The 26,783-nt window shown below is 43.4% G+C and overlaps 1 protein-coding gene across 1 annotated transcript in view; it reads right to left on the reverse strand.

The window, feature by feature from the left end:
• Positions 1-16,753, reverse strand: part of fgf11a (fibroblast growth factor 11a) — a 97,906-nt gene extending 81,153 nt beyond the window's left edge. Inside the window, exon 1 of the mRNA XM_066680758.1 lies at positions 16,519-16,753. Within this exon, the coding sequence (XP_066536855.1) occupies positions 16,519-16,711 (193 nt within the window). The 5' untranslated portion in view covers positions 16,712-16,753. The remainder of the gene's footprint in view (positions 1-16,518) is intronic.
• Positions 16,754-26,783: the final 10,030 nt, after the last annotated feature.

Here is a 26,783-nt window from a genome sequence, read left to right on the forward strand (position 1 = left end):
AGAGAGAGAGAGAGAGAGAGAGAGAGAGAGAGAGAGAATAAACACCCTGGATTCATTTTAATCCCTGTCTAAGAAACCAACCCCTTAATGTTTAGCTGATCTCACATTCTGTACATAGAGCGTTGGCTTTAGGACTCTTAACATAAGTCGATTCTCAACTTCCACCTTAACTCACAGTCAGTTTCACATTAAGTAATGAGTAATCTGAAAAATAGGTCAATATTTCCCAGCTATGGAGCAGGAATAGAGCAACATCCTCACTTCGGTTCATGCTTTTCAATGTTTGGAGGCGTCTCTCCGCAGACTAAGCACCTCCTGATGCAGAAAGAGAGTTATTTTTCTTTAAATATATAAATATTTACTGACACCGGGGGCTTTGTAAAACCTTGGACTGATTTACAGCTCACAAACCGACTGAAGAACTAGCAAATGGTGAGGAAACATCCTCAGTTTAAAAGTATGTTATGATTAAAATGATAGATAGATAGATAGATAGATAGATAGATAGATAGATAGATAGATAGATAGACAGACAGACAGATGGGTAGATAGATAGATAGATAGATAGATAGATAGATAGATAGATAGATAGATAGATAGATAGATAGATAGACAGATGGGTAGATAGATAGATAGATAGATAGATAGATAGATAGATAGATAGACAGACAGACAGACAGACAGACAGACAGACAGACGATAGATAGATAGATAGATAGATAGATACTTTATTGATCCCCAGGGGAAGTTCGAGAAAATATTCATCATCACATTTAAAGTAATACTATGTAAGAATTGTTGTTGTATTTTTATTTTGTCTCTCACGCACACTCACGCACACACACAACTGAGCAGAGGGATATTCACATTGATCACAACTGGCTTTCGGGCTTCTAGTGATAAACAGACTCATGCTCCCTCAGTGTCTACTGAGTAAAGTCAGTCCAATATTAAGAGCTCTGAGAGCGGCGGTAATCTCCTTATCATTCTGAAGCTGTCAATTTAAGGTAAAAATGCTACACAGTGTTTCTTAAAGCTCTAATTTTCTGGTGAGTAACTCAGTATCTAACACAATCCACAATGACAGCTTCAATGTGTGTCTGAATTTAAAATATGTGTAAAATAAAGCAAGATTTTAATCACAAACACTGTAAATCCATAAGTTACAATTTTGGATATAAAACATTTTCAAAAATGGTCATTTAAATTTGAAGCATGATTTATTTCTATAATGAATCTTGTCTTAATTATGAAGTTAAATGGTATTTTTTTTTATCTTTCACAATGATTTAATCTGGAGAGCCAATTAAGATGCTGTTACCATTTTCTCTTCTTTCAGCAAAGTTTTCTTCTTGATTGTTTACAATGAAAAGGATTTGACAGGAAAGAAAACAGAGGAGTGTGGTAATTAGGGCTTGACGTGCTTGGTGGAAATGATCACAGAAATCTTTCTGCGGTTCCGTACTGCTACTCATCTGACAACTTGGGTATTCAGCTTGGTTTTATTAGAGTATGTGGTCCCTATTCAGTCTAATTTTTAAAGGGGACATATACGCCTTTTTCCAAGTTAACATAGCTAATTGGGGTCTTAACAAATAATCTGTGACATGATTTGGTCAAAATACCACAAGGATTAAACAAGACAGCACATTTCTTTGATCAAAATACCACAAGGATTTAACAAGACAGCACATTTCTTTCTCTGTCTAAATAACCCGTTTCAGCCACTGTTGAGTGGGGATGTACCACTTTTGAATGTATTGGGCCATACAATATTTAGCACCTTGGAGCAGCTGATACCGTTATTAATAACCAATATATTTATCTTTCTGTATTTAAAGCAAATTCACATTAGATTAAAACAAAACAAACTCTTTTTATCATAGGTTTATCACAAGCCTTTTCTTCAGTATTTGTACATTTCTGTACTTTTTAAATTGATCTTTTAAGGTTAATTTATACTTTTATCAAATATTTAATGCTTATTCAACACGACTGATTTCTAGAAGGGTGCACTGGGTTTTTTTTTGGAGAGCAAGGGAGAGTGAGCGCAGGGCGGGAATACACCCTGGAGGGGGCGCCAGTCCTTCACAGGGCAACACACACTCACAAACTCACACCTACGGACACTTTTGAGTCACCAATCCACCTACCAATGTGTGTTTTTGGACTGTGGGAGGAAACCGGGGCACCCGGAGGAAACCCATGCAGACACAGGGAGAACACACCACACTCCTCACAGACAGTCACCCGGAGGAAACCCACGCAGACACAGGGAGAACACACCACACTCCTCACAGACAGTCACCCAGAGGAAACCCACACAGACACAGGGAGAACACACCACACTCCTCACAGACAGTCACCCGGAGGAAACCCACGCAGACACAGGGAGAACACACCACACTCCTCACAGACAGTCACCCAGAGGAAACCCATGCAGACACAGGGAGAACACACCACACTCCTCACAGACAGTCACCCGGAGGAAACCCACGCAGACACAGAGAACACACCACACTCCTCACAGGCAGTCACCCAGAGCAGGACTCTGGAGCTTTGTGTCTGCGACACCTACCTGCCGCGCCACCGTGCCGCCTATGCCTTCATGTTTCTAAAACTAATTTTTAACTCCAACAAGAACAGCTAGACAGAACTGTTTCAGTTGAACAGCTGTGTATTAAACATTTTTTAAAATATTCATGATGAAATCCCTTATATATAGTTATAAATATAGTTTATAAAGATTGTGTTTACATACTTCACATTTTTATCTCATAAAAGGAGACTTGGATTTTTATGAGATGGCCCCTAAAGTTAAGCCTGTATGATTGAGGTAATGAAACAGGAATAGCATCTACACTCATGCAAAACACAATTTCAAGATCAATACACACACATTTCCGCTATATTCATATTAGAGGATGAAAGACTGTTCCAGTTTTTTTCCATCCTCTTTTATTCCTTCTCCTAAGAGAGAGAGAGAGAGAGAGAGAGAGAGAGAGAGAGAGAGAGAGAGAGAGAGAGATGTGATGAATTTTTTTAGTAGGGATTGAACAGAGAGCTTATGGTAGCCTTGCAATGTGGTAATGTTCAATTGTGTGTGTAAGAATAAAAGGCACTGGAGTGTATTGGTGTGTGTACAGAAGTGCAGAGGATTTCCTACTGAGCTTTGAGTTTATGCATGATTTGTTTACCGAATGTTGTAGTGTGTGTGTGTGTGTGTGTGTGTGTGTGTGTGTGTGTGGGAGAGACTCTATGTGTGTATGTGTTTGTGGCGCACCTTGCTGATTACCGCATTCTGTCCATCTGTATGCGTCATGTGCATGATGTGCGGATATGTCTGTTCTCCCTGAGGATGAGAAGCTCAGGTGTATGACGTGTCCTTCACTTTACTGTGTCATCAATCTCACACACTGGAGCCAAGCCAAGATGCTCAACACTCCAGACAAATCACCACACACACACACACACACACACACACACACACACCGATCTTAATAGGCCAATTCAGAATCAGAACACTTGTGTTCTTAATATACAAGAAATAACGTAAACAAAATATGCTGAACAATATATTATTTTGATTTTGACCAGTGTGTGTGTGACAGTTTAGGAAATGAATATAAGACAGCAAAGTAAACCAGTGTTGTTCAATGTTTTGTATCACTGCTAGAGCCCTCTGTGGTCCACCCACTAATCTCTACCAAATACAAAGTGGTAGTAAGATGAACGCTAGTAAGTGCTTCCTCAGAGACATTCACTGCATATTTTCAAACTACTGCCAACCATAGCCATCACTGTAGAGGTACGTCCTAAACAAGCACAGAGGGGGCTTTTGTGCTTTCCCTCTTTCACTCCCAGGCCACGGATGGTTGTGGCATCATCGCACATTTTTATTAAGCAGGGATTTCATAAGTGTAGCTCCACAGAATGCTGCTGCTATACTTTTCACAAAATGTCAAGAGCATTCATTATCTGTAACCTTTATCTAGTTCAGGGTCAGTACCTGGAATCATTGGGCACAAGGTGGGAATACACCCTGGAGGGGGCGCAAGTCCTTCACAGGGTGAAACACACTCGCACATTCACTCACACACTCAAACCTATGGACACTTTTGAGTCTCCAATCCACCTACCAACGTGTGTCTTTGGAGCGTGGGAGGAAACCGGAGCACCTGGAGGAAACCCATGCAGACTCAGAGAGAACACATCACACTCCTCACAGACAGTCACCCGGAGGAAACCCACGCGGACACAGGGAGAACACACCACACTCCTCACAGACAGTCACCCAGAGGAAACCCACACAGACACAGGGAGAACACACCACACTCCTCACAGACAGTCACCCAGAGGAAACCCACACAGACACAGGGAGAACACACCACACTCCTCACAGACAGTCACCCAGAGGAAACCCACGCGGACACAGGGAGAACACACCACACTCCTCACAGACAGTCACCCAGAGGAAACCCACGCGGACACAGGGAGAACACACCACACTCCTCACAGACAGTCACCCAGAGGAAACCCACACAGACACAGGGAGAACACACCACACTCCTCAAAGACAGTCACCCGGAGGAAACCCATGCAGACACAGAAAGAACACACCACACTCCTCACAGACAGTCACCCAGAGGAAACCCACACAGACATAGGGAGAACACACCACACTCCTCACAGACAGTCACGCAGAGTGGGACTCGAACCCACAATCTCCAGGTCCCCGGAGCTGTGTGACTGCAATACCTACCTGTTGTGATTCATATTATTTAAACAGACAGCAGAGTTCTTGTTATAGTTCAATATTTACACTTGCAATTTGGCAGAGTTCTGCTGATATTTTATAATATATGATATCTGAATTAACAGGTTTTTTGTGTTCAAAATTCAAACGTTAGAGAAAACTGTCAGCCAATCAGCGTGAGGCCAATGGCATGTTAAATGAGCTCTGTGTTAAATGAACTCTATACCATATATTTTACCTTATAATCACAGCTCTAAAATGCTCCACCGACCTGGAATAGTGAGAATAGCACCTCTGTCATTGCTGCCCCAATACAGCCCCAAAATCAGCACCACAGGACTGGGAATTCTCACAAGAATGGTGGAACTTAATGGCACACCTCTCACATAAGAGCTACTACAAGTGTTCAGCTTGCTACAAGAAGCAGCTTGCTCATTTTCCCAGTACAGACGTTATGGCAGAGATTGAGTAGTCAGAGGAACAAGAGGAGAAAAAGAAAGCCTACGAGAGTCCTTACAAAAGGTTAATATTTGACTCATTTTCACTCAGTGGATTGAGTTGGAGGAGACATATAGATTCAAGATGGATGCCTTCTTGTTGGATTGGTAATAGCTGCACTTTCTTGATGTGTTGCTGTGCCACTAAACTAGCTGCACTAAGCTAGCGTGCCACTAAATGTTACACTTTTGGCTGATTATATCCATGTTTTTGGTTCCTCCATTTTGTAATAATGTCCAAAAACTTCCCACAATGCACTGTAAAAAGTAGTGTACAACCCATGTGCACTAGAAAATAAATTACCAATAATTTACTGCCGTTTTTTGGTTAAAAGGGAAATTTTTAAAAATCCTGCGTAAGTCAGTGTCCCAAATGATTCACTTGTAATAAGTAGTGGATAATATAAGGAATAGTGAATAGTGAGCCATTACCGACAGTTTTCCTTTCACTAGTTACATATACATTAACAGAGGAGGTGAAGGAGAGAAACAGAGCCACTTGTGATGCTTACATCTTTATACATGACTCCACAGGAGAGTGTTTAATAGACTGTGTGGCCAAGTTTTCTGGTTTATTAATTTTATTTTATTTTATTAATAAAAACAAAATTCAGTTTCTGCCTTTCATTTTCTGTTCCACTTTAAAGAGAGCAATGATTCTGGAAATAGTTTTGCCTCCACACAGTCAGATGTTAGTCACACCTTTTAAGGTTAAACTGAAAATTTGAGAATTATAACTTCTTAAATGCCCTCTTCCACCTTGAACATTCATTCATTCATTATCTGTAAGCGCTTATCCAGTTCAGGGTCACGGTGTGTCCAGAGCCTACCTGGAATCATTGGGCGCAAGGCAGGAATACACCCTGGAGGGGGCGACAATCCCTCACAGGGCAACACACACTCACACCTACGGACACTTTTGAGTCGCCAATCCACTTACCAACGTGTGTTTTTGGACTGTGGGAGGAAACCGGAGCACCGGGAGGAAACCCACGCAGACACGGGGAGAACATACCACTCTCCTCACAGACAGTCACCCGGAGGAAACCCACGCAGACACAGGGAGAACACACCACACTCCTCACAGACAGTCACCCGGAGGAAACCCACGCAGACACAGGGAGAACACACCAACTCCTCACAGACAGTCACCCGGAGGAAACCCACACAGACACAGGGAGAACACACCACACTCCTTTAATACAAAAATGTATACTGTTTAAAGGTGCACACAAAGGACTAAACAAATTGGACTATGGAAAGATGGATTTCTAGTGCCCTAAATGTGAAATATACAGAGCCAATCATCCTGTGGTAGGCCAGCAAAGCCAGCAAAGAGCAGCAGCTTATAAAAGCGCAATAGCATAATGTCCCCGTCCATCACTCTCCTGCACTCCTACTGCCCTCACATAACTCGCACATCTCCTGACACTGACAGCATGGGCCTGATGGGTCAGGTAAGGGCTGTGTCTGAGAGCAGAGCTGAGTGGTCTGCTGTGACATGGAGGTTGACCAGAAAGAGGGGATGACTCAGTTTCTTACAGTAAATGAAAATCATACTCGTAAATACTTCAGCTCTACATTACTGCAGAACTGTAAACGAAATCTATAAGTACATAGAGGAGTACTGCACCCTAAGGGTGGCTCGTTCTAAATACTTCATGGCCAATGATGATATGGATATTGATTATTACTAAACACAGGCTCGGATAAGGCAAGATGGATAAGCTTAAAGTTTATAACGTGAATACATGTATGAACACGATGTAAACAAAACACTGGAGAAACATGAACACACAAAACTACAGAAAATGTTCGTCTGATCTCAGAACTGTGCCAATTAACATAAGATAGAGCACAGAATAAAACATCAAAAGGTTTAGCACTGACACAATATGCTGTAGTTTTTTTTTAAAATCCTAAATGTATGTTAATGCATAGTGTCAGCAATATACATTTTAATAAATATATAGCTGACCCTGTGTGACCAGCGGAACCAAGTGTAAATCATTTGGATAAAGTGAGGCCATAACTAAAATGGAAAGACCTTGGAAAGGAAAGCTGACCTCTTAGTGATTCACACATTCTCATTCCCTCCCTCTCTCTCTCAGACACATGGTACTGGTGCCAGACATCCTCTTAGGAATATGTTTATTCACACTTCAAATGGGGTCAACGTGTATTTAAAGCACACACCAAGATGCTTCTATGCCAATGTGCATGTGTTTTTGGTAACAATGGAGATGCCGTTCCTTTCTGTCACATACACACCTGTTTTCACAATGAAAGCACTCCTAGTAAAACTCGACGAAGCTCATATAACACACACACACACACAGCCCTACCTTACGTATGGGCTTTTAAGCCCACAACAGGTGTTAAGCCCTGGCAGGGATTGTGTGTGTGTGTACAGAATGGGTTTGAAATTGAGCCTATGTATAAAACCGAATACCCTGAACAGAAAAAACAATGAGACCCCCACACCAGGCCACAACGCACTCGGTGGAGAGTGTGTGTGACAGTCTAATTAGGTTCTTTCTTAGATTAGATGCAAAACAGGTGTCTGTGTTTCTTTCCCTGTCTTTCACTGTCAGTGAAATTGGGGATTTATATCAAAAGAGGAATAAAAACGGGGGAGAGAGCAAACAAAGGTATAATTTACCGTACAATACGGACATCAGATGGTCAATCTCAGTATCACTGTGTCTGCGCATAAAACGAAGTTACAGACCACAACAAAAAAGCAGCATACAGTAGGTTAATATGTATACATACATTTTTTTGCCCCTATCCCTATCCGAGTCTTTTAACAGAAAATCTGCCGATCCAGAGTCCTGACCCAAGCACACTTCAAGTAAACTCAGCCCGGTGTATCAGCTCCACACTGAATACCTTGCAGTGAGAAAGAAATTGCCTGAATCCAAACCGCTGCATAAATTCTTTTTTTTATAACAAAGTAAACTAATGGTGTCTTCACAAACAGCTCAAATAAATATTTAATATTTTAACCTTATATTATATTAAATATGGATATTTTATATTACATTTATATGGATACACCTTAATAAAATGGGAATTGTTAGTGATATTAACTTCCTGTTTGTGGCACATTAGTATATGGGTGACTATGGCGGCCATTTTAATGTCGGCCATTTTGGATCCAACGTTTGTTTTTTCAATGGGAAGAGGGTCATGTGACACATCAAACTTATTGGGAATTTCACAAGAAAACAATAGTGTGCTTGGTTTTAACGTAACTTTATTCTTTCATGAGTTATTTACAAGTTTCTGACCACTTATAAAATGTGTTCAAAGTGCTGCCCATTGTGTTGGATTGTCAATGCAACCCTCTTCTCCCACTCTTCACACACTGATAGCAACACCGCAGGAGAAATGCTAGCACAGGCTTCCAGTATCAGTTTCAGGTGCTGTACATCTTGATGGTATGGTGTGGTATATGGGGTACAAAAATAGTGGGGTAATTCTTCATCAATTTATTAATGTGTATCCATATAAATGGCCCACCCTGTATAATCGTATAAGTCTTATATATTAAATGAATTATCTAATGGGATTTTTTAATGTGTAATGAAAAAACTACATTAAATTAATTTGAGGATCAAACTTTTTTTTTTAATCAAAGTAATTCAACATTGGCTGCATCACTAAATGATGGACACTCTGGCAGCTGATTGGCTTAATAAAAGTGATGACCAATAAGAAAGTGCGTTCTCTGTTTAGGAGCCGTGGAGTATCTCCAGAAAGTAATGGGTGAGGGGCCTATCTTTTAGGCTTTGTCAGAAAAATGACGGCCATCTTGAAAGCCGTCAAATTGGATCAAGGACAAATTGTATTCCAATGGAAACATGGTCATGTAGCACATGAAAAAAACGTGTCCTGCGTCTTTTGACTCACCCTGTTCTATATAAACATATCAAAACATATAGTATCCGTATGTAAACTGGTGAGCGAATAACAAGAGAGATGCTAAGAGAGGGCGGGGGGGCAGAGAAAGTGTGTACTAGCCCTTAGGTTTATAAACACACTTCTAGACACATCAGTTTAAGGTTAGATGTTGTGTGAAGGTTACAGGTCATTCTCTGGTTTCATTATGCAGAGGTGACTCAAGTGCTCCACTGTATTCTGATACAGTTTAAATGTCACTGAAATGTCATCACCTTTGTGGTGTTTGTTTGTGTGTGTGCATGCGTGTGTGTGTGATTGTTGGGGACTGTTCTTACGCTGATTATTCTTTGGCACAAGTGGTGAAACATTTCTGGAAGCTCGCATCTGTGTACGTTTGTGTTAGCATATCTGCTTTTGTGTGTCCTCAAATCAGCCCCAACACCTGGGACCAAAGAGACGAGGCCTCTCACTTTCACACACAACTCATTCCTAACAGGGCATGCTTGTTCCATGCTGTGGTCCCCAAACTCCTGTCTGTAGAAGAAGATAAATCAGTGTGCACTGAAAGATCAAAAACTCAATCAATAAATCATTCAGGACTGAGCAGTCACAGTGACCCCTCACACCTACCACACAGAGAGAGCCACTGGGAGAGAGAGAAGTGCAGAGGGGGCTGTCATTGCAGTATGTTGTGCTGTAGTTTAATTGGATACAAAGGGGGAAACCTTAATCCTCTGGAAATACATTTGGTTTCAGAGATATTTTAAGAGGTATTGTAGGGATTACATTGTAGGACAGATAACTAACAGATTATAAATGCAGCACCTCTAACACAAACCCAGTACCTCTCTCATTTACATCTAATAATCCAGTCAAGTACCTTCATTAACATAACTGAAATCATAACTGAAAGTTATGAAGTTTCACTATGTCTCTTCCTGAAGGGGGGCCATGAAATCAGCAGAATTTTAGGAATGGTTCACTACAAATATTTCATTCAAGTCATACATGTTTGGTGTATGAAATTTCCTCCTCACTGTCTGTGAGGAGTGTGGTGTGTTCTCCCTGTGTCTGTGTGGGTTTCCTCCGGGTGACTGTCTGTGAGGAGTGTGGTGTGTTCTCCCTGTGTCTGCGTGGGTTTCCTCCGGGTGACTGTCTGTGAGGAGTGTGGTGTGTTCTCCCTGTGTCTGTGTGGGTTTCCTCCGGGTGACTGTCTGTGAGGAGTGTGGTGTGTTCTCCCTGTGTCTGCGTGGGTTTCCTCCGGGTGACTGTCTGTGAGGAGTGTGGTGTGCTCTCCCTGTGTCTGTGTGGGTTTCCTCCGGGTGACTGTCTGTGAGGAGTGTGGTGTGTTCTCTCTGTGTCTGTGTGGGTTTCCTCCGGGTGACTGTCTGTGAGGAGTGTGGTGTGTTCTCCCTGTGTCTGCGTGGGTTTCCTCCGGGTGACTGTCTGTGAGGAGTGTGGTGTGTTCTTTCTGTGTCTGCGTGGGTTTCCTCCGGGTGACTGTGAGGAGTGTGGTGTGTTCTCCCTGTGTCTGCATGGGTTTCCTCCGGGTGCTCTGGTTTCCTCCCACGCTCCAACAACACACGTTGGTAGATGGATCGGCAACTCAACAGTGTCCGTAGGTGTGAGTGTGTGAGTGAATGTGTGTGTGTGTGTGTGTTGCCCTGTGAAGGACTGGCGCCCCCTCCAGGGTGTATTCCCGCCTTGCGCCCAATGATTCCAGGTAGTCCCACCGCGACCCTGAATTGAATATGGGTTACAGATAATGAATGAATAAGGATGGGAACTTCAAGATTAAAATCCTGTTGTATTATATTCACCTATGCGTCTTTTGCCATCCAGCTTTGGGTTTTTTTTTTTCTGTGTGTGTGTATGCACAGGCAAGTGCTGCGAGACATGTTGACCTTGTTAAATGCTGAGTGTGCTCAAGTGTCTATTAGCACAGACTCAATCTGACATGACAGTCTGTGACGCACCTACACACACTTAAAGTGTCATGCATCAGACAGGTACACTGCAAGTACACAAACACACACTAGAGACATGCATGGTTATGATACGCATGCAAATGGGGGGGGGGGGATTTATATATATACATAGAGAGAGAAAGAGAGAGAGAGAGAGAGAGAGAGAGAGAGAGAGAGACATACAGAGACAGACAGAGTGTGAGACAGACAGACAAAGAGTATTGGGAGGTGGCTAACCTGAGTTCAAATAGGGTAAAGCTTCTAAAGTAAAACTGTGTCTAAATTCTCATGTTCACCCTGGGGGAGGGAGGAATAGAGAGAAGAGGAGAGGAGGGAGGGAGAGAGAGTTCAGCACTCTCTAAGGAGTATTTCCTTTGCAAAATTACACACCAAGGGCTTTCTCCCTCTCTCCATCTTTCTCTCTTTCTCGCTCGGGGTTTTGTGCTGACAGGCGAATCTGTGCTTATGACAAGGCAACACTATGAGCACTGTCAGCCGCTCATTCCCTTCCACCAAAAGCTGAGGCAGACCCCTTGCCATTTCCATAATAAAACAATACACACAGCACTTTGGAGCACCATCTAGTGATCTGAACACCCACAGAATCAAAGGAAAAGCAGGAGTGTGTGCAGTGGAATGATGCCGTATTTTAGCGCGTAATTACAGTTGGGCAGCCGGTGCGGTGCCGCAGCAGATGCTGTGCCACGCGAGGATGCTTTCACTGGTAATTACCATGATGAACTTGGCACGAGCCTGTCATCAATATCCCAACGTGATGACGCACACGTAGCCTAGCCCTCTATACTGATGGGGCTCTCTCAAGTGTTTGTGTGTGTGTGTGTGTACACTGATTTGAGCTAAATGAGTTCTACCACAGGAGGTATCATTATGTAATTTATGAAGGGACTAGCCAATTCTTACGTGATGAAAATGGTGTCAACTGGGGCTGTGCCATATCATTTTTAAAGCATTAAATTATCAATATCGTGATAATAGTGATATTCATTCATTCATTGTCTGTAAGCGTTTATCCAGTTCAGGAACACACCCTGGAGGGGGCGCCAGTCCTTCACAGGGTGACACACACTCACACCAAGGGTCACTTGAGTCTCCAATCCACCTACCAACATGTGTTTTTGGACCGTGGGAGAAAACCCACGCAATAGTGATATTCTGACTTCTTTATATAATAACATCATGCAGTTACTCACAACTTGCCATACGTTCATTAGGTGAGTCATGTGACAGGAAGTGAGAGGAAGGTGGAAAGTGGCTCTGAGGTGGATGAATTCACTCTGTAAGGGGAGCGATTCCAGAAGTTTGGATGTGGTTTGGGTACAAAATATCAAATTTACAAGAACCATTGTAAGTGTTAGATACGAATGAAGCCTGTAATAACAAATCTCTTTCACCACCTCAAGCAGAAGCACCCAGCTGAGTATGAAGAAAGTCCAAAACACCACAAGAGGTCAACAATTTGAGCTCTAACCCAAGCGAACAGACCCTGACAAAGCAAATATTCTGTGTTTGTTTTGTCATTTACTGTGAAGCGTTAAGAGCATTTTTAAAATATAATCGTGTACTTATTTTATAAAATGTCAGAATCTAGGTATCTTTTTTTGAAATAAGCAAATAATTACATTTTTGTTGCTTCTTCTGAAATGTAACATTTGTAGTAACAGCTTAAAGGTGTAGTCAGTGGTTGTGTACGAGGAGAACACAGACATTCCCAGTTGGGGGAATGCACCGTAGAGGTGCTGCTCTTGTGGTGGTTGGTGATGTAGCATGTAACATTCACATGGAGCTGGTGGCACTGAGCATGCATTAACGGTGCAAGTGGGGCTAGGTTCAGCCTTAGCCATGAGGGAGGCCAGTGTGGATTTATGGTTGTTGATACAGGGTAAGGTAGGACTGCAAAGCTGGCTTGGAGGGGGGAGGGTCTGGGACGCCAGACTTCACTGTTGAACATTCTGGAGGTGTCGTGGGCTTAATTCACCTCTGTGAAGAGCTAGTGATACAGTGGGTGGTTTGGGTTCTCATGTGATGGGATCATTGAGTACCCATAGATGTTAAAGGTCGCTGGTTGCTGATCAGACCATAAACAGCCACAGCAACCTTAGGGTGTAGGTGTAGGATTGGAACAATAGAAATTATGTGGCTGTCGGTAGGAACAGGGTGGGCCCTATGTGAAGCTCTAATGAATTGGCATAGGATATTTTACCTTATGATATCTTGTGTATGAATATAATTATTGCTATTTGTTTTAAAAAAACATCATTCTGAGGAAATCGGAGTACACTGAAAAACAGTGGAACTCCCTTTTATTTAAAACATATTTCCCTTTCAATTAAAAATAAATTTAGATTAAATACAATCTCCAGTGTTGTGATTTCTGCATGAGACCAGGACATCACATCTACCACACAAACTCTGTCCCCATGCTACCCCTGTTCCAGGTGATGATCTAAATTAGTCTTAAACACATATTCTCAAAACCATCCTGGTTATATATATAATATATAAGTGTACTTCTTTTTTATAATTACATTCAAATGTTAATAGCAAATAAGGAATATAAGGAAAAGAACAGGATTAGTTTTATATAAAAGTGAAGCATTGGCTGTGTCTAAGGGCAAGGGGCCAAAGGAGTCTGACAGAGAGAACCTCAAGTGGCATTTGCTGCTTGCCAGGCTGCCACTGTAAATAAGGATTTGTTCTTAATGACTTGCCTGGTTAAATTAAAGGTTAAATAAAAGACTCAGTTCACTTCTCATATTTCACAGATCTCTCCCAGAGGCATCTAAGTGGCTCCCTCTATTGGCCAGGGCAGTTAACAGACTGAAGCTATGCAAACAAGGGCATTGATAGGTCTATTTAGCCTCAAATTACAGGTCATTAGCCAAGTCGGTGTATAAGTTTTATTAATGCAAACAATGAGAGGCCATCCAAACATATTCTTCTGCGAAAAATTTAAAGCAGGCCCAAGCCAGGTATAAATAGCTGTTTAAAATGCAATTTGGCCGTTGTAACTGTAAACATGCCCCAGGAGAAAGATGAGCACATCTGTTAAAGACATTTCAGTTCCACACCACTCCTCTTATGATGTTATAAAACACACAAGGGCCTCTGTCTGTATTCTCCACGACCTACTGGATACGAACTCATCAGCAAACTGATCGATTTATTGTTACAGAGCAAAAGAGTAAAAGAGTCATTGTGGTTTATTACACAAACTAACAACAACCAGCACAAACACACACATGCACACCCTCTCCATGCTGTTTTTTTAGGTTGGGGGGCAAGGGATGGAGGGAATGAAGGACTTGTAAATGCAGCTGTGACATTTTTACATGTGCCTGAATGATTGCAATCTGTCAAATCCATCTATCACCTGTAAAATACCATGCGCTTTCACAAACACTAACATCACACAACCGAAGAGTTCGGACAATTACATATCACTAAGCACTTTTCTTCCTTAGCCCATCAGACACAGACAGACACCCTCAAATTAATGTCTTTCATGAAGATACCGGTTTGATAGGGGTTTTTAGTTATTAGATATTAGATGCTTGTGTATGAAATCTAGCCTGGAACACTGTGAAACAGAAATCTAGCAAAGTGTTTCTGTAGTGCCCCAACTGTAAAGAGAAGTAAATGAAAACTAGCTGTAACATTTATAAGTACTGAACAATGCTAAGTGGTAACCGTAAGAGTAGGATAGTTGTGTTTGTGTCATTCAGCACTATATATCATTTATTTCACGTAAAATCTAGTTTAAAATTTCAGTTTAAACCTAGGCTTGGAAAAGTGGTTGGCTTTGTATCAGCCATTACTGGAAGTATTGGCATCAGTATCAGAAAAGTCTCCACAATTTTCCACAAGGTTCTTCAAGTATTAGTCAAAAGAGTTTAGGACGAGTGTAAAAAACTGATAGTATGTACAGTGCCTTGCAAAAGTATTAGCCCCCTTCGCTTTTTACGCATTATTATTATTATTATTATTTTTCTAAATCCCCTGGAGCTCAATCAAATCCATTACCAACAAATGGAAAGAACATGGCACCACAACAAACCTGCCAAGAGAGTGCCACCCATGAAAACTCTTAGACTGGGCAAGTAGGGCATAAATCAGAGAGGGAGCACAAAGACCAAAGATAACCCTGAAGGAGCTGCAGAGTTCACAAGCAGAGATGTGTCCATACGACCACAATAAGCCATACACCCCATAGAACTGGGCTTTACGGAAGAGTGGCCAGACAAAAATAGGAAGGCTCATTTTGAATTCGCCAAAAGGCATGTGGGAGACTCCCCAAATGTGGGGAACGCTGTGTCTGGTGCAAAACCAACACATCTCATCACCCCAACAAGACCATCCCCACAGTAAAACATGGTGGTGGCATCATCATGCTGTGGGGATGTTTTGCAGCAGCAGGGACTGTAAAACTGGTCTGAGTCAAGGGGAAGAGGGATGGGATATTCTTGAGCAAAAGCAGTTTCGGTCTGTCAGTGATTTGAGACTAGGACGGAGGTTCACCTTGCAATAGGACAATGACCCAAAGCATACTGCTAAAGCATGTAAAGGCGAAACATGTAAATGTATTGAAAAGGCCTAGACAAAAGCCCAGACCTTAATCCAATTGAGAATCTGTGGTCAGACTTGAAGATTGATTCTCACCAGCAGAATCCATTTTACTCGAGGGAGCAGGAGCAGTTTTGCCTTGAGGAATGGGCAAAAATCCCAGTGGCAAGCTCCTAGAGACTTATTTGAAAGCAACTTGCAGCTGTAATTGCTGCAAAAATTTGCTCTACAAAGTACTGACTTTAGGGGGATGAGTAGTTATGCACACTGACATTTTCTGTTATTATGTCCTATTTGCTGTTTGCTTCACAATAAAACGAAAATCAGATGTTCAAACTTGTAGGCATGTTCTATAAATGAAATGATGCAAATCCTCAAATAATCCATTTTAATTCCAGGTTGTGAAGTATATAGCAATAATTCCAGCATACATAACGGGCAAAGTGATCTGCTTGATATGAACAATCCAGTAACCCATGTCCACACCTTTTTAATTTGATGAGGAAAAAAAATTCCATACACCATTTCCTTCAACACAGACTTTATGAGCACACTTACACCACACAGTCATCCTAATGCTCCCTCCCATAACAGGCACTCGGAAAGATTATCATGGGACTAAGCTGGTAATAATGAATCCTTTGATAGTTCTGCAGTTAGTTCTTATCATCATCAAATCCACATAGATCCACAAAGATATCATTTAACACACATTAACAAAAGTAGGACTCCCTTAAACAAATTTTAACCTTAAGTAGAATACTGAAAGGTAAGTGTTGTAGGATAAACCAAAGGAACTTTTGGGACTCACCGGGTCTCTTCTCCAGTTTTCTTCCTCGGCTGCCGCATAACCGCACTTTGGAGATAAGAATGAGGATTTGTTTTTGACACAGGGACTTGTTGCTCTTGGGGCAGGGCTTTCGCTTGCTGGCGATCTGCCGGTTGGCCTGGGGGTCCTTCACTTCCCTGCGCTGCCGGATCAGCGAGCTGGCGAGGGCGGCCATCTTGCTGTGCCAGGATCGCCCGTCAGTAGGCCGTCCGGTCACCCAAGGTGACGGACAGGAACAAACAGGGAGAGCACAGACACCAGAAGAGGCACAGTTTCTCCCGGTGTAATCAGCAGATGAGGAGGGGAATATCAGAGAGAGGGGGAGAGAGAGAGAAAGAGAGAGAGAAAGGGGCCGGATCTGTGAGTCAAGGGGTGGGGTTTACACCAAATAAAGTCCCAGTAAAAGTTTTCTACGGTTTAAAAAAACAAAAACAAAATGGTGGATTAATGTTGTTCCCTATATGACAGCTGCTGTTCTTGTTGAACGGTCTTGTTCTTTTGCCGGTGTTGTATTTCAGACGTCGCTCTGATATGGTAGCGGTGGACCATGAGTGAGGCAGTGGGTGATCAGCAAAGTCATGTTGTTGCTGTCTGGCACTTCCTGTCCATGCTTCACGCTATCTCTGTTTCTCCAAGTCTCTTCTCTGCAGGCTTCTCTCAGACTCCTGTCACCCACAATGTCATTGTCACCCACAATGCATGCACTTTTCCTAGTTTCAAATAGAATTTTGAGTCAAATGAACCTTAGACTAGTGGTCAGTAGACTGTGGTCTAATTAAAAATCTCTGACCCTTTCAGTTACAACAACTCCATCCAAACCTTCCCAAAATATAGTATACACTATAGTAAACACTACAGAGCTCTTTTAAACCATTTCCTTTGACTACAAAAAATGTAACATAACACAAACCATATAAAAAATAATAATAAAAAAACAACAAGATTGACATACCACAAAAATAAATAAATATGTAAATAAATAAATCTATTACAGGCAGTAAATAAAAATATAAACCTGTTATTGTCGTCCCAGAAGCTCACGTCCAGAGTGGAGAGTTAGAGGAAAAGAAAGAAGGGCAGAAGGAATCGGACAGGGGATTTCTGCCCTCCTCTTTCAGCCCTTGAGGCATTCCCTCCATTTCCAGCCCCTGGGAAAAGGTTTGTAAAATTCACTCCTCGCATAGGGGTGACATTCATGAAGGAAAGGAGATACAGAATGAGCGTGGGAGAAGGAGAGAGCGGAGCCTTTCCCTTGGCATAAGGAAGGAGAGCAGCGTGGTGTTCCGCTAAGCTCCAGCAGTTCTGTGCCCTTCACACACACTGACACAAGAGAGGGATGAATGAACGAGGAATGACGAAAGGGAGAGGGGTGTGTAGAGAGGATGGATGGTGCAGGTATGTGTTCCTTAGAGAGATGGCTGTAGCTTGTACATGTCAAACATCTCTGGAAAGCAGCTATGCTGTGCAGGTCAACTGCATGAGACTCAGACAGGAGGTGGCTCTGGTTCTGTCCCAGTTATGCACAGCTCTATCCTCTGTTCTGATTCAGTATGGTACGGTTACCAGAAACCAGTCCAGGATCTGTTAAGGCTCACAACTCTTCTGCAGACGTATTATTGTCCTGATGTCCAGGTGCTGTCTTTTTGAGGTTCAGCTCCTGTTTAGAATTTTGCTTACTCCAGTCTTCATGCCAGAAAATGTACCATCTACATTCTCTGCCAGTGCTGTCCACTTCTGTCTCTTTTCTGATCTTCCATGTCTCTTCGGGTTTAATAATGTTCTGTCCAGGTCCTGTTCAAGATGCTCGGTTTAGGTTCTGTCCCATTTCAGTTTTCCAAGTTTCCAGTTTTCCTGTCCAGCATCTGTACACAGCTCAGTACTTTTCTCTCCAAAGCTCAGCACTGTTCTATCCAGGTTCTGTCCCGAGCTCAGCGTTGCTCTGTTCTGAGCTCAGCGTTGTTCTTTCCCGACCTCAGCATAGTTCTGTCCAGGTTCTGTCCCGACCTCAGCGTAGTTCTGTCCAGGTTCTGTCCCGACCTCAGCGTAGTTCTGTCCAGGTTCTGTCCCGAGCTCAGCGTTGTTCTGTCCAGGTTCCGTCCCGAGCTCAGTGTTGTTCTGTCCAGGTTCTGTTCCGAGCTCAGTGTTGTTCTGTCCAGGTTCTGTTCCGAGCTCAGCAGTGTCCTGTCCAGGTTCTGTCCTGAGCTCAGCAGTGTCCTGTCCAGGTTCTGTCCTGAGCTCAGCACTGTCCTGTCTAGGTTCTGTCCCAAGCTCAGCAGTGTCCTGTCCAGGTTCTGTCCTGAGCTCAGCGTTGTTCTGTCCAGGTTCTGTCCCGAGCTCGGTGTTGTTCTGTCCAGGTTCTGTCCTGAGCTCAGCACTGTCCTGTCTAGGTTCTGTCCCAAGCTCAGCAGTGTCCTGTCCAGGTTCTGTCCTGAGCTCAGCGTTGTTCTGTCCAGGTTCTGTCCCGAGCTCGGTGTTGTTCTGTCCAGGTTCTGCCCGCTCTCAGCACTGTCCTGTCAAATCTAGGTTCTGACCTGAGTTCAGCTTTGCATTATCCAGGTTCAGTACAGTTTGGTCCTGGTTCTATACTGTTCTGTCCAAGTTGTGTGCCGTTCTATCCCAGTCCATCTATTTTCTTAGTGATGCTGTTTCTATCACTCCTCCTTGAGTCTGTAAGGTAATTCTCCTCAGCAAGGCACCTCTGATTCTGTGCCTGCAGTTAACAGTAAGTGTGTGAGAGTGAGTGTATGACTCTCTTTCTTTCTCTCGCTCACTTTCCTCTTATCGTGCCAGCATGGGAAGCATGCTGGGCTCTCTCTCTCTCTCTCTCTCTCTCTCTCTCTCTCTCACTCCCCCCCCCCTGTCTCTAGAAGCACTGCCCTCCTCTTTTTCCTTCCTTGTTCCCTCCCTCTCTGTCACTCATATCCTTCGTTTTTCTCTGGATCTCTCACAATCCCCCCTTTCCTCGTCGTCTTCACTCCAGTCTCCTCATTACTCACTTCCATTTCTCTTTCGTCTACTCTCCCCCTCTCTCTCTCTCTCTCTTTGGCTGCGATGCTAGGCAGAGTGGAGCGTTAAAAAATTAAAGCCTCCTGATGTTGACTTAAAGGGACAGAGGGAGAGAGAGAGAGAGAGAGAGAGAGAGAGAGAGAGAGAGAGAGAGAGAGAGAGAGAGAGAAAGAGAGAGAGAGACTGTCAGCATCTGCATTTTTTTCCATATTCCTAATATTGCTGAACTTTACATACTACACCCACATTCAAACGCAAAACATTAATTCATGAGAATGAACAAAAGAATAACAATCCACACAGGTGTAGTGATAGATACCACTAGTATAGTGACCTTTCACCAATGTGTTTTCTGTACTGAACCCCCAAACGCTCCCCAGGCACTGGGGATGGCTGCCCGTTGCTCTGGGTGTGTGTTCAAAGCCCCTAGTGCACTAGTGTGTGTGTGTGTGTGTGTGTGTGTGTGTGTTCACTGCCACAGATGATTAAATGCAGAAGACACATTTCGTTGTACATTGTACAATGACAAATAAATACACATACATTTTTTTTAAATGTTACTGAGTCTTTTTACCAAATTTACCTCCCATTTGTCATTGTTTAGCACTTTTATTTAGCGATGTAAACAGTGTCGCCACACTTGAGTTCAGAAAGTAAATTACTTTTTATGCTGAAATGTGCATTAAATTGCATAACTCTCACTTTTACTCTTCCCTTGCAATTAATTAGTTCATTTTTTTAAACTACTGACACATCTATCTACCTATCTATCTATCTATCTATCTATCTATCTACCTATAATAAATATACATAAATTCCCAATAAGTTTGATGTGTCACATGACCCTCTTCCCATTGAAAACACAAGTTCGAACCAAAATGGCCGACTTCAAAATGGCCGCCATGGCCACCACCCATGAAAAGTTGTTTCCCCCCTCCCATATACTAATGTGCCACAAACAGGAAGTTAATGTCACCAACCGTTGCCATTTTATTAAGGTGTATCCATATAAATGACCCACCCTGTATATCTATATCTATATAAACTTCTGTGAGGGAACCACTGAAGGCATTTTACAATCCGTACACCTGTTTTCTACAGAAACTCAAGCTTTAATTCATCTTAGCAGTGGTGGTAAAATGGTGAACTTGACATTAATCTACTCAATGAAATATGAATCCATAACTACTAAATAATAAGACTTTTTATAATAATAATAAATATTACATATATATCTCTTTTGAATTAGTAGATAGGGCTGGTAAAAAAATGGCATTTGAATACTCTGCTTACAATTATTTAACATCCAACACCACATGCACAGACAGTCTCTCAGATTGCCAAGAGAGTATATCAAACTTGCCAAGCAGCTTTGTACTTCTCTTTAAAAGGACAGTGTGAGCCTGAAATCTGTTCTAAAACAGCTGCCAGACCAACCCTGACATTCACGTCTCTTTCCCAATCAGCTCCAGCATCAACCCAATGTGATGACATTTAGATACGAGTCCGCCGGCACTGAGAAAAAATTTAATGTGGAGTCTTTCTCATGTCCGGCAGGCTCATACTGCAAACCTTAAGGTTTCATCAGGCAAAGTCCAACAGAGCTAGTGCAGCCCGTCCAGCGCTATGCCTCTGGCAACTCAACTGGTGTGGACGAGTGTTTATTACACCCTCAGAGCAGAGAGTCCAAGACAACCTCTGAGATACTGAAACTCAGTGAGAAAGCAGGGTCATTACAAGATGATCAAGTCGTGCGCTCTTCAAAGCACAAAAATTAGCCTCATAAAAAATAAATAAATATCTAATAATACCTCGATACAGAAAATCTCTTGCTGTGAGCTGCATGTGTGAACGATGGTTCCGGGACATCTCCGGAGGTTCATGTGTGTCTGTGACTGCCTGTGAGGAGTGTGGTGTGTTCTCTGTGTCTGTGTGGGTTTCCTCCGGGTGACTGTCTGTGAGGAGTGTGATGTGTTCTCCCTGTGTCTGTGTGGGTTTCCTCCGGGTGACTGTCTGTGAGGAGTGTGGTGTGTTCTCCCTGTGTCTGCGTGGGTTTCCTCCGGGTGAATGTCTGTGAAGAGTGTGGTGTGTTCTTCCTGTGTCTGTGTGGGTTTCCTCCGGGTGACTGTCTGTGAGGAGTGTGGTGTGTTCTCCCTGTGTCTGCGTGGGTTTCCTCCGGGTGAATGTCTGTGAAGAGTGTGGTGTGTTCTTCCTGTGTCTGTGTGGGTTTCCTCCGGGTGACTGTCTGTGAGGAGTGTGATGTGTTCTCCCTGTGTATGTGTGGGTTTCCTCCGGGTGACTGTCTGTGAGGAGTGTGATGTGTTCTCCCTGTGTCTGTGTGGGTTTCCTCCGGGTGACTGTGAGGAGTGTGGTGTGTTCTCCCTGTGTCTGTGTGGGTTTCCTCCGGGTGACTGTCTGTGAGGAGTGTGATGTGTTCTCCCTGTGTCTGTGTGGGTTTCCTCCGGGTGACTGTCTGTGAGGAGTGTGGTGTGTTCTCCCTGTGTCTGCGTGGGTTTCCTCCGGGTGACTGTCTGTGAGGAGTGTGATGTGTTCTCCCTGTGTCTGTGTGGGTTTCCTCCGGGTGACTGTCTGTGAGGAGTGTGGTGTGTTCTCCCTGTGTCTGTGTGGGTTTCCTCCGGGTGACTATCTGTGAGGAGTGTGGTGTGTTCTTTCTGTGTCTGCGTGGGTTTCCTCCGGGTGAATGTCTGTGAGGAGTGTGATGTGTTCTCCCTGTGTCTGTGTGGGTTTCCTCCGGGTGACTGTCTGTGAGGAGTGTGGTGTGTTCTCCCTGTGTCTGCGTGGGTTTCCTCCGGTTTCCTCCCACAGTCCAAAAACACACGTTGGTAGGTGTGTGAGTGTGTGTGTCACCCTGTGAAGGACTGGCACCCCCTCCAGGGTGTATTCCCACCATGCGCCCACTGATTCCAGGTAGGCTCTGGACCCACCATGACCCTGAACTGGATAAGCACTTACAAATAATGAATGAATGAATGAATTATAATAGAGCTAGATCAGAACATGAACATGCATACAGATCAAAACAGTTGCTTTATATTGCATACTTAATTAAACCTAGATCCCTCTAAAATTTGCTGTAATTCTTAAACACTTTGATGTTATATTTTGGAAAAACCCTTAATGAATCAATGTGTGTGTTAGAGTAACTTAGTGTTTTACATTTGATACAGCGGAGTGTTGGATAGAAGTGAAGAGGACAGTCTCTATGATATAATAATGACGTAAATGCTTACATGGGCGGCATCATTTATCGTCAAAACCCCAAGACGTGATGTGACCGGGTCACACTGTCCGTCTAAAGAGATTACACTCATCCCAGGACCCCTGAGACCCTACTGTGTGTGTATATATATACTTGTGTGTGTGTGTGTGTGTATTTGGCTGTCTCCCACCCTCAGTTCTACCTCTCCTCTTATCAAATCCTTCTTTTCAGAACAAGTGTCCATGTATTTCTCTCTCTCTCTCTCTCTCTCTCTCTCTCTCTCTCTAACACCCTGGCAAGGTAACAGGCTTTTTGCATTTAATCCTTTCTTCATTATGTAATGATGTGAAGTGTCCTTCAGTATTTTGGACTGCAATACCCTAATGGCACTTTGCATGTTGCAGTGGCTTGAGTTTTTTCCCCCCACTGACCTCTGTGGTCATAATGCCACACTAAGAGGTTTAGCCCTGCATCATGTATCCTAGGAGAAATTTGGGAGAAATTCTATGAATTCGCTCTCATTCACACACACACACACACACACACACACACACACACACACACACACATAATCTGTTTATCTGTTGGTATGGTTAGTGTTAGCTCAAAGAGAAACAACTCGAACACTTGCCTAGCATCTATTTTAATTCATTGTCAGTGGCCCTTATCCAGTTCAGGGTTGTGTTGGGTCTGGAGCCTACCCGGAATCACTGGGTGCAAGGCAGGAACACACCTTGGAGGAGGCACCAGTCCTTCACAAGGAAACACATATCGACTCACACCTATGGACACCCTTGCGTAGCCAATACACCTACCAGCGTGTTTTGGCGTGTGGGAGGAAATCGGAGCACCCAGAGGAAACCCACGCACACACAGGGAGAACACACCACACTCCGCACAGACAGTCACCCGGAGGAAATCCACGCAGACACAGGGAGAACACACCATACTCCTCACAGACAGTCACCCGGAGGAAACCCACGCAGACACAGAGAGAACACACCACACTCCTCACAGTCACCTGAAGGAAATCCACGCAGACACAGGGAGAACACACCACACTCCTCACAGACAGTCACCCGGAGGAAACCCACGCAGACACAGAGAGAACACACCACACTCCTCACAGTCACCTGGAGGAAATCCACGCAGACACAGGGAGAACACACCACACTCCTCACAGACAGTCACCCGGAGGAAACCCACGTAGACACAGAGAGGACAGTCATCCGGAGGAAACCCACGCAGACACAGAGAGAACACACCACACTCCTCACAGACAGTCACCCGGAGGAAACCCACGCACACACAGGGAGAACACACCACACTCCTCACAGTCACCTGGAGGAAACCCACGCACACACAGGGAGAACACACCACACTCTTCACAGACAGTCACCCGGAGGAAACCCACGCAGACACAGAGAGAACACATCACACTCTTCACAGTCACCCGGAGGAAACCCACACAGACACAGGGAGAACACACCACACTCCTCACAGACAGTCACCTGGAGGAAACCCACGCACACACAGGGAGAACACACCACACTCCTCACAGACAGTCACCCGGAGGAAACCCACACAGACACAGGGAGAACACACCACACTCTTCACAGACAGTCACCCGGAGGAAACCCACGTAGACACAGAGAGAACACACCACACTCTTCACAGTCACCCGGAGGAAACCCACACAGACACAGAGAGAACACACCACACTCTTCACAGTCACCCGGAGGAAACCCACACAGACACAGAGAGAACACACCACACTCCTCACAGACAGTCACCCGGAGGAAACCCACGCAGGCACAGGGAGACCACACCACACTCCTCACAGACAGTCACCCGGAGCGGGACTCGAACCCACAACCCCTATCTATTTTGTATTTCTTTATTTACCGTGAAGTTCAGTCCATTTTGTACGTAATTGTTAAAGTTTTCTGTTTATCATATGATTTAAGTATTTATTTTGTTGCAGTGTTATGTTCATGAAATTAATAAAATATTTTTCACTGTTTGTCATATCGCCAAGAATATTGTAAAACACCCTGAAATATAGTGATATTATCACCCACCCCTAATATATACATGGTCTGGGCTGAGCCTTATATCTGTGAGCACTAAGTCGAGTGAAGGTTCATCTGAGTATTTTGTCTTGAGCTGCCCCTAACCCATCTTTCTTCCTCTCTTTTAACCCAAACTCAATGCTAAACTCAATTGCAGCGGGATTCTCTCTCTCTGTTTTCAAACGGTGACATCTCCAGTCAGTAAGTGCACTCAGCGCCCCCTCCCTGTGGCTCTCTTAATTGCACATAATTAAATTTTAGGCTGTGTTCTTAATGACACAGCAGAAATGTGACAGATCACAAACACATCATAAATATTACCCTCATTGAGAGATACCATCCACATTTTAATACAGTGGTGTGTGTGTATATATATATATAAGTTCTTGCCCATGTGTAAAAGGTTAAAACCCCTGAGCTGTGTTTGAATGAATTTAAGGCAACTGCTGACGGGGGGAGTGAGTGATTTTTTTGAGAGAGAGGGAGAGATAGAGAGAGGTGGGGGGGGGGGGTAATGTGAATAAAGTGTGTGCAGGCTGCAGCGGCAAAGAGCTGCTCCATTTTAATCAGTCAACCTTCGATGTGTGCACTACACAGCCACAGACTCCTGCTGACATACACACTCAATAACACGTACACACACACGTCACCACGCAGTAACTTACTCATTAACTACTTTACACACACACACAACTCAAAATTAATTTGCTTGAAATTCATTCAAACACTTTATGGGTTTTAACCACTTAAGTCTCTCTCTCTCTCAAACACACACACACACACACACACACACACAAACACATAAACACACACACACAGACACACACACACACAAACACACGAAACACACACACACACGTACACACAAAACACACACACACACACACGTACACACACAGACACACACACACACACACAAACACACACACACACACACACACACAAACACACGTACACAACTCGAAATTAATTTGCTTGAAATTCATTCAAACACAGTTCATGGGTTTTAACCACTTACAAGTCTCTCTCTCTCAAACACACACACCCACCCCCCCCCCCCACACACACACACACACACACACACACAAACACGTACACAAAAACACAGACACATGCACATATACACACACGGACAGACATACACACAAACACATGCACACAAACCCACGCAGACACACACACATGGACACACACACATGCACACACAAACACACGCAGACACACACACACACACACATGCAGACACAAGCACACACACACACACACACATCAGAGCTGTACAGAGAATCCAGCAGCAGATTCATGCATGTGAGATTAGAGGAGAGGCTGTTTGGCCAAAAACCTCATTTCAAGCTACATAGAATACTCCCAGGTTCATTTCCCCTTTAAGTCCGTACAACCAACACACACACACACACACCTGAGGGTGACTCAGGATTAAAATGTCAGTCAGTGTGTCCTGAGTTTGGGGTTACTTTGCATCACAGATATGAACAGACAATACACTACACACATTTTGTTCTGAAATGTTTACCTTATACAGCATCTGGCAAAAACGAACTTTCCTTGCTTTGTCAAAGTTATGTCACGCAGAAAGTAAACAATAAGAAAATATTCACTCCTCAGCCCAAGTTGTCTGTATACATTCATTTTCTGTAACTACTTCATCTACACATTGAGTCCATACGGGAAAAAAAGAAGTCATTTACATGTGTTCTCTGATTCCGCACAGTCCCACCTATTAGTGCTGAGTTTATAACAGTGTCCAAGCTTTTCAGCAAGACACATTATAAGGCAGCCAATCAGAAATGGTGTCACTTACATTAGTTCTAAATGGCACGGTAACAAATGTCCTGTTTAAAGAGCAGTTTTATGATTAATTGTGACATAAAACCTCACAGAAGTCATTAGTGAACCTCAGTGGAAAAGATTCAAAGTTTTCCTGCATT

This window comes from Hoplias malabaricus, chromosome 9 (assembly GCF_029633855.1).
Source record: "Hoplias malabaricus isolate fHopMal1 chromosome 9, fHopMal1.hap1, whole genome shotgun sequence".
In the NCBI taxonomy this organism is placed as follows: Eukaryota; Metazoa; Chordata; class Actinopteri; order Characiformes; family Erythrinidae; genus Hoplias; species Hoplias malabaricus.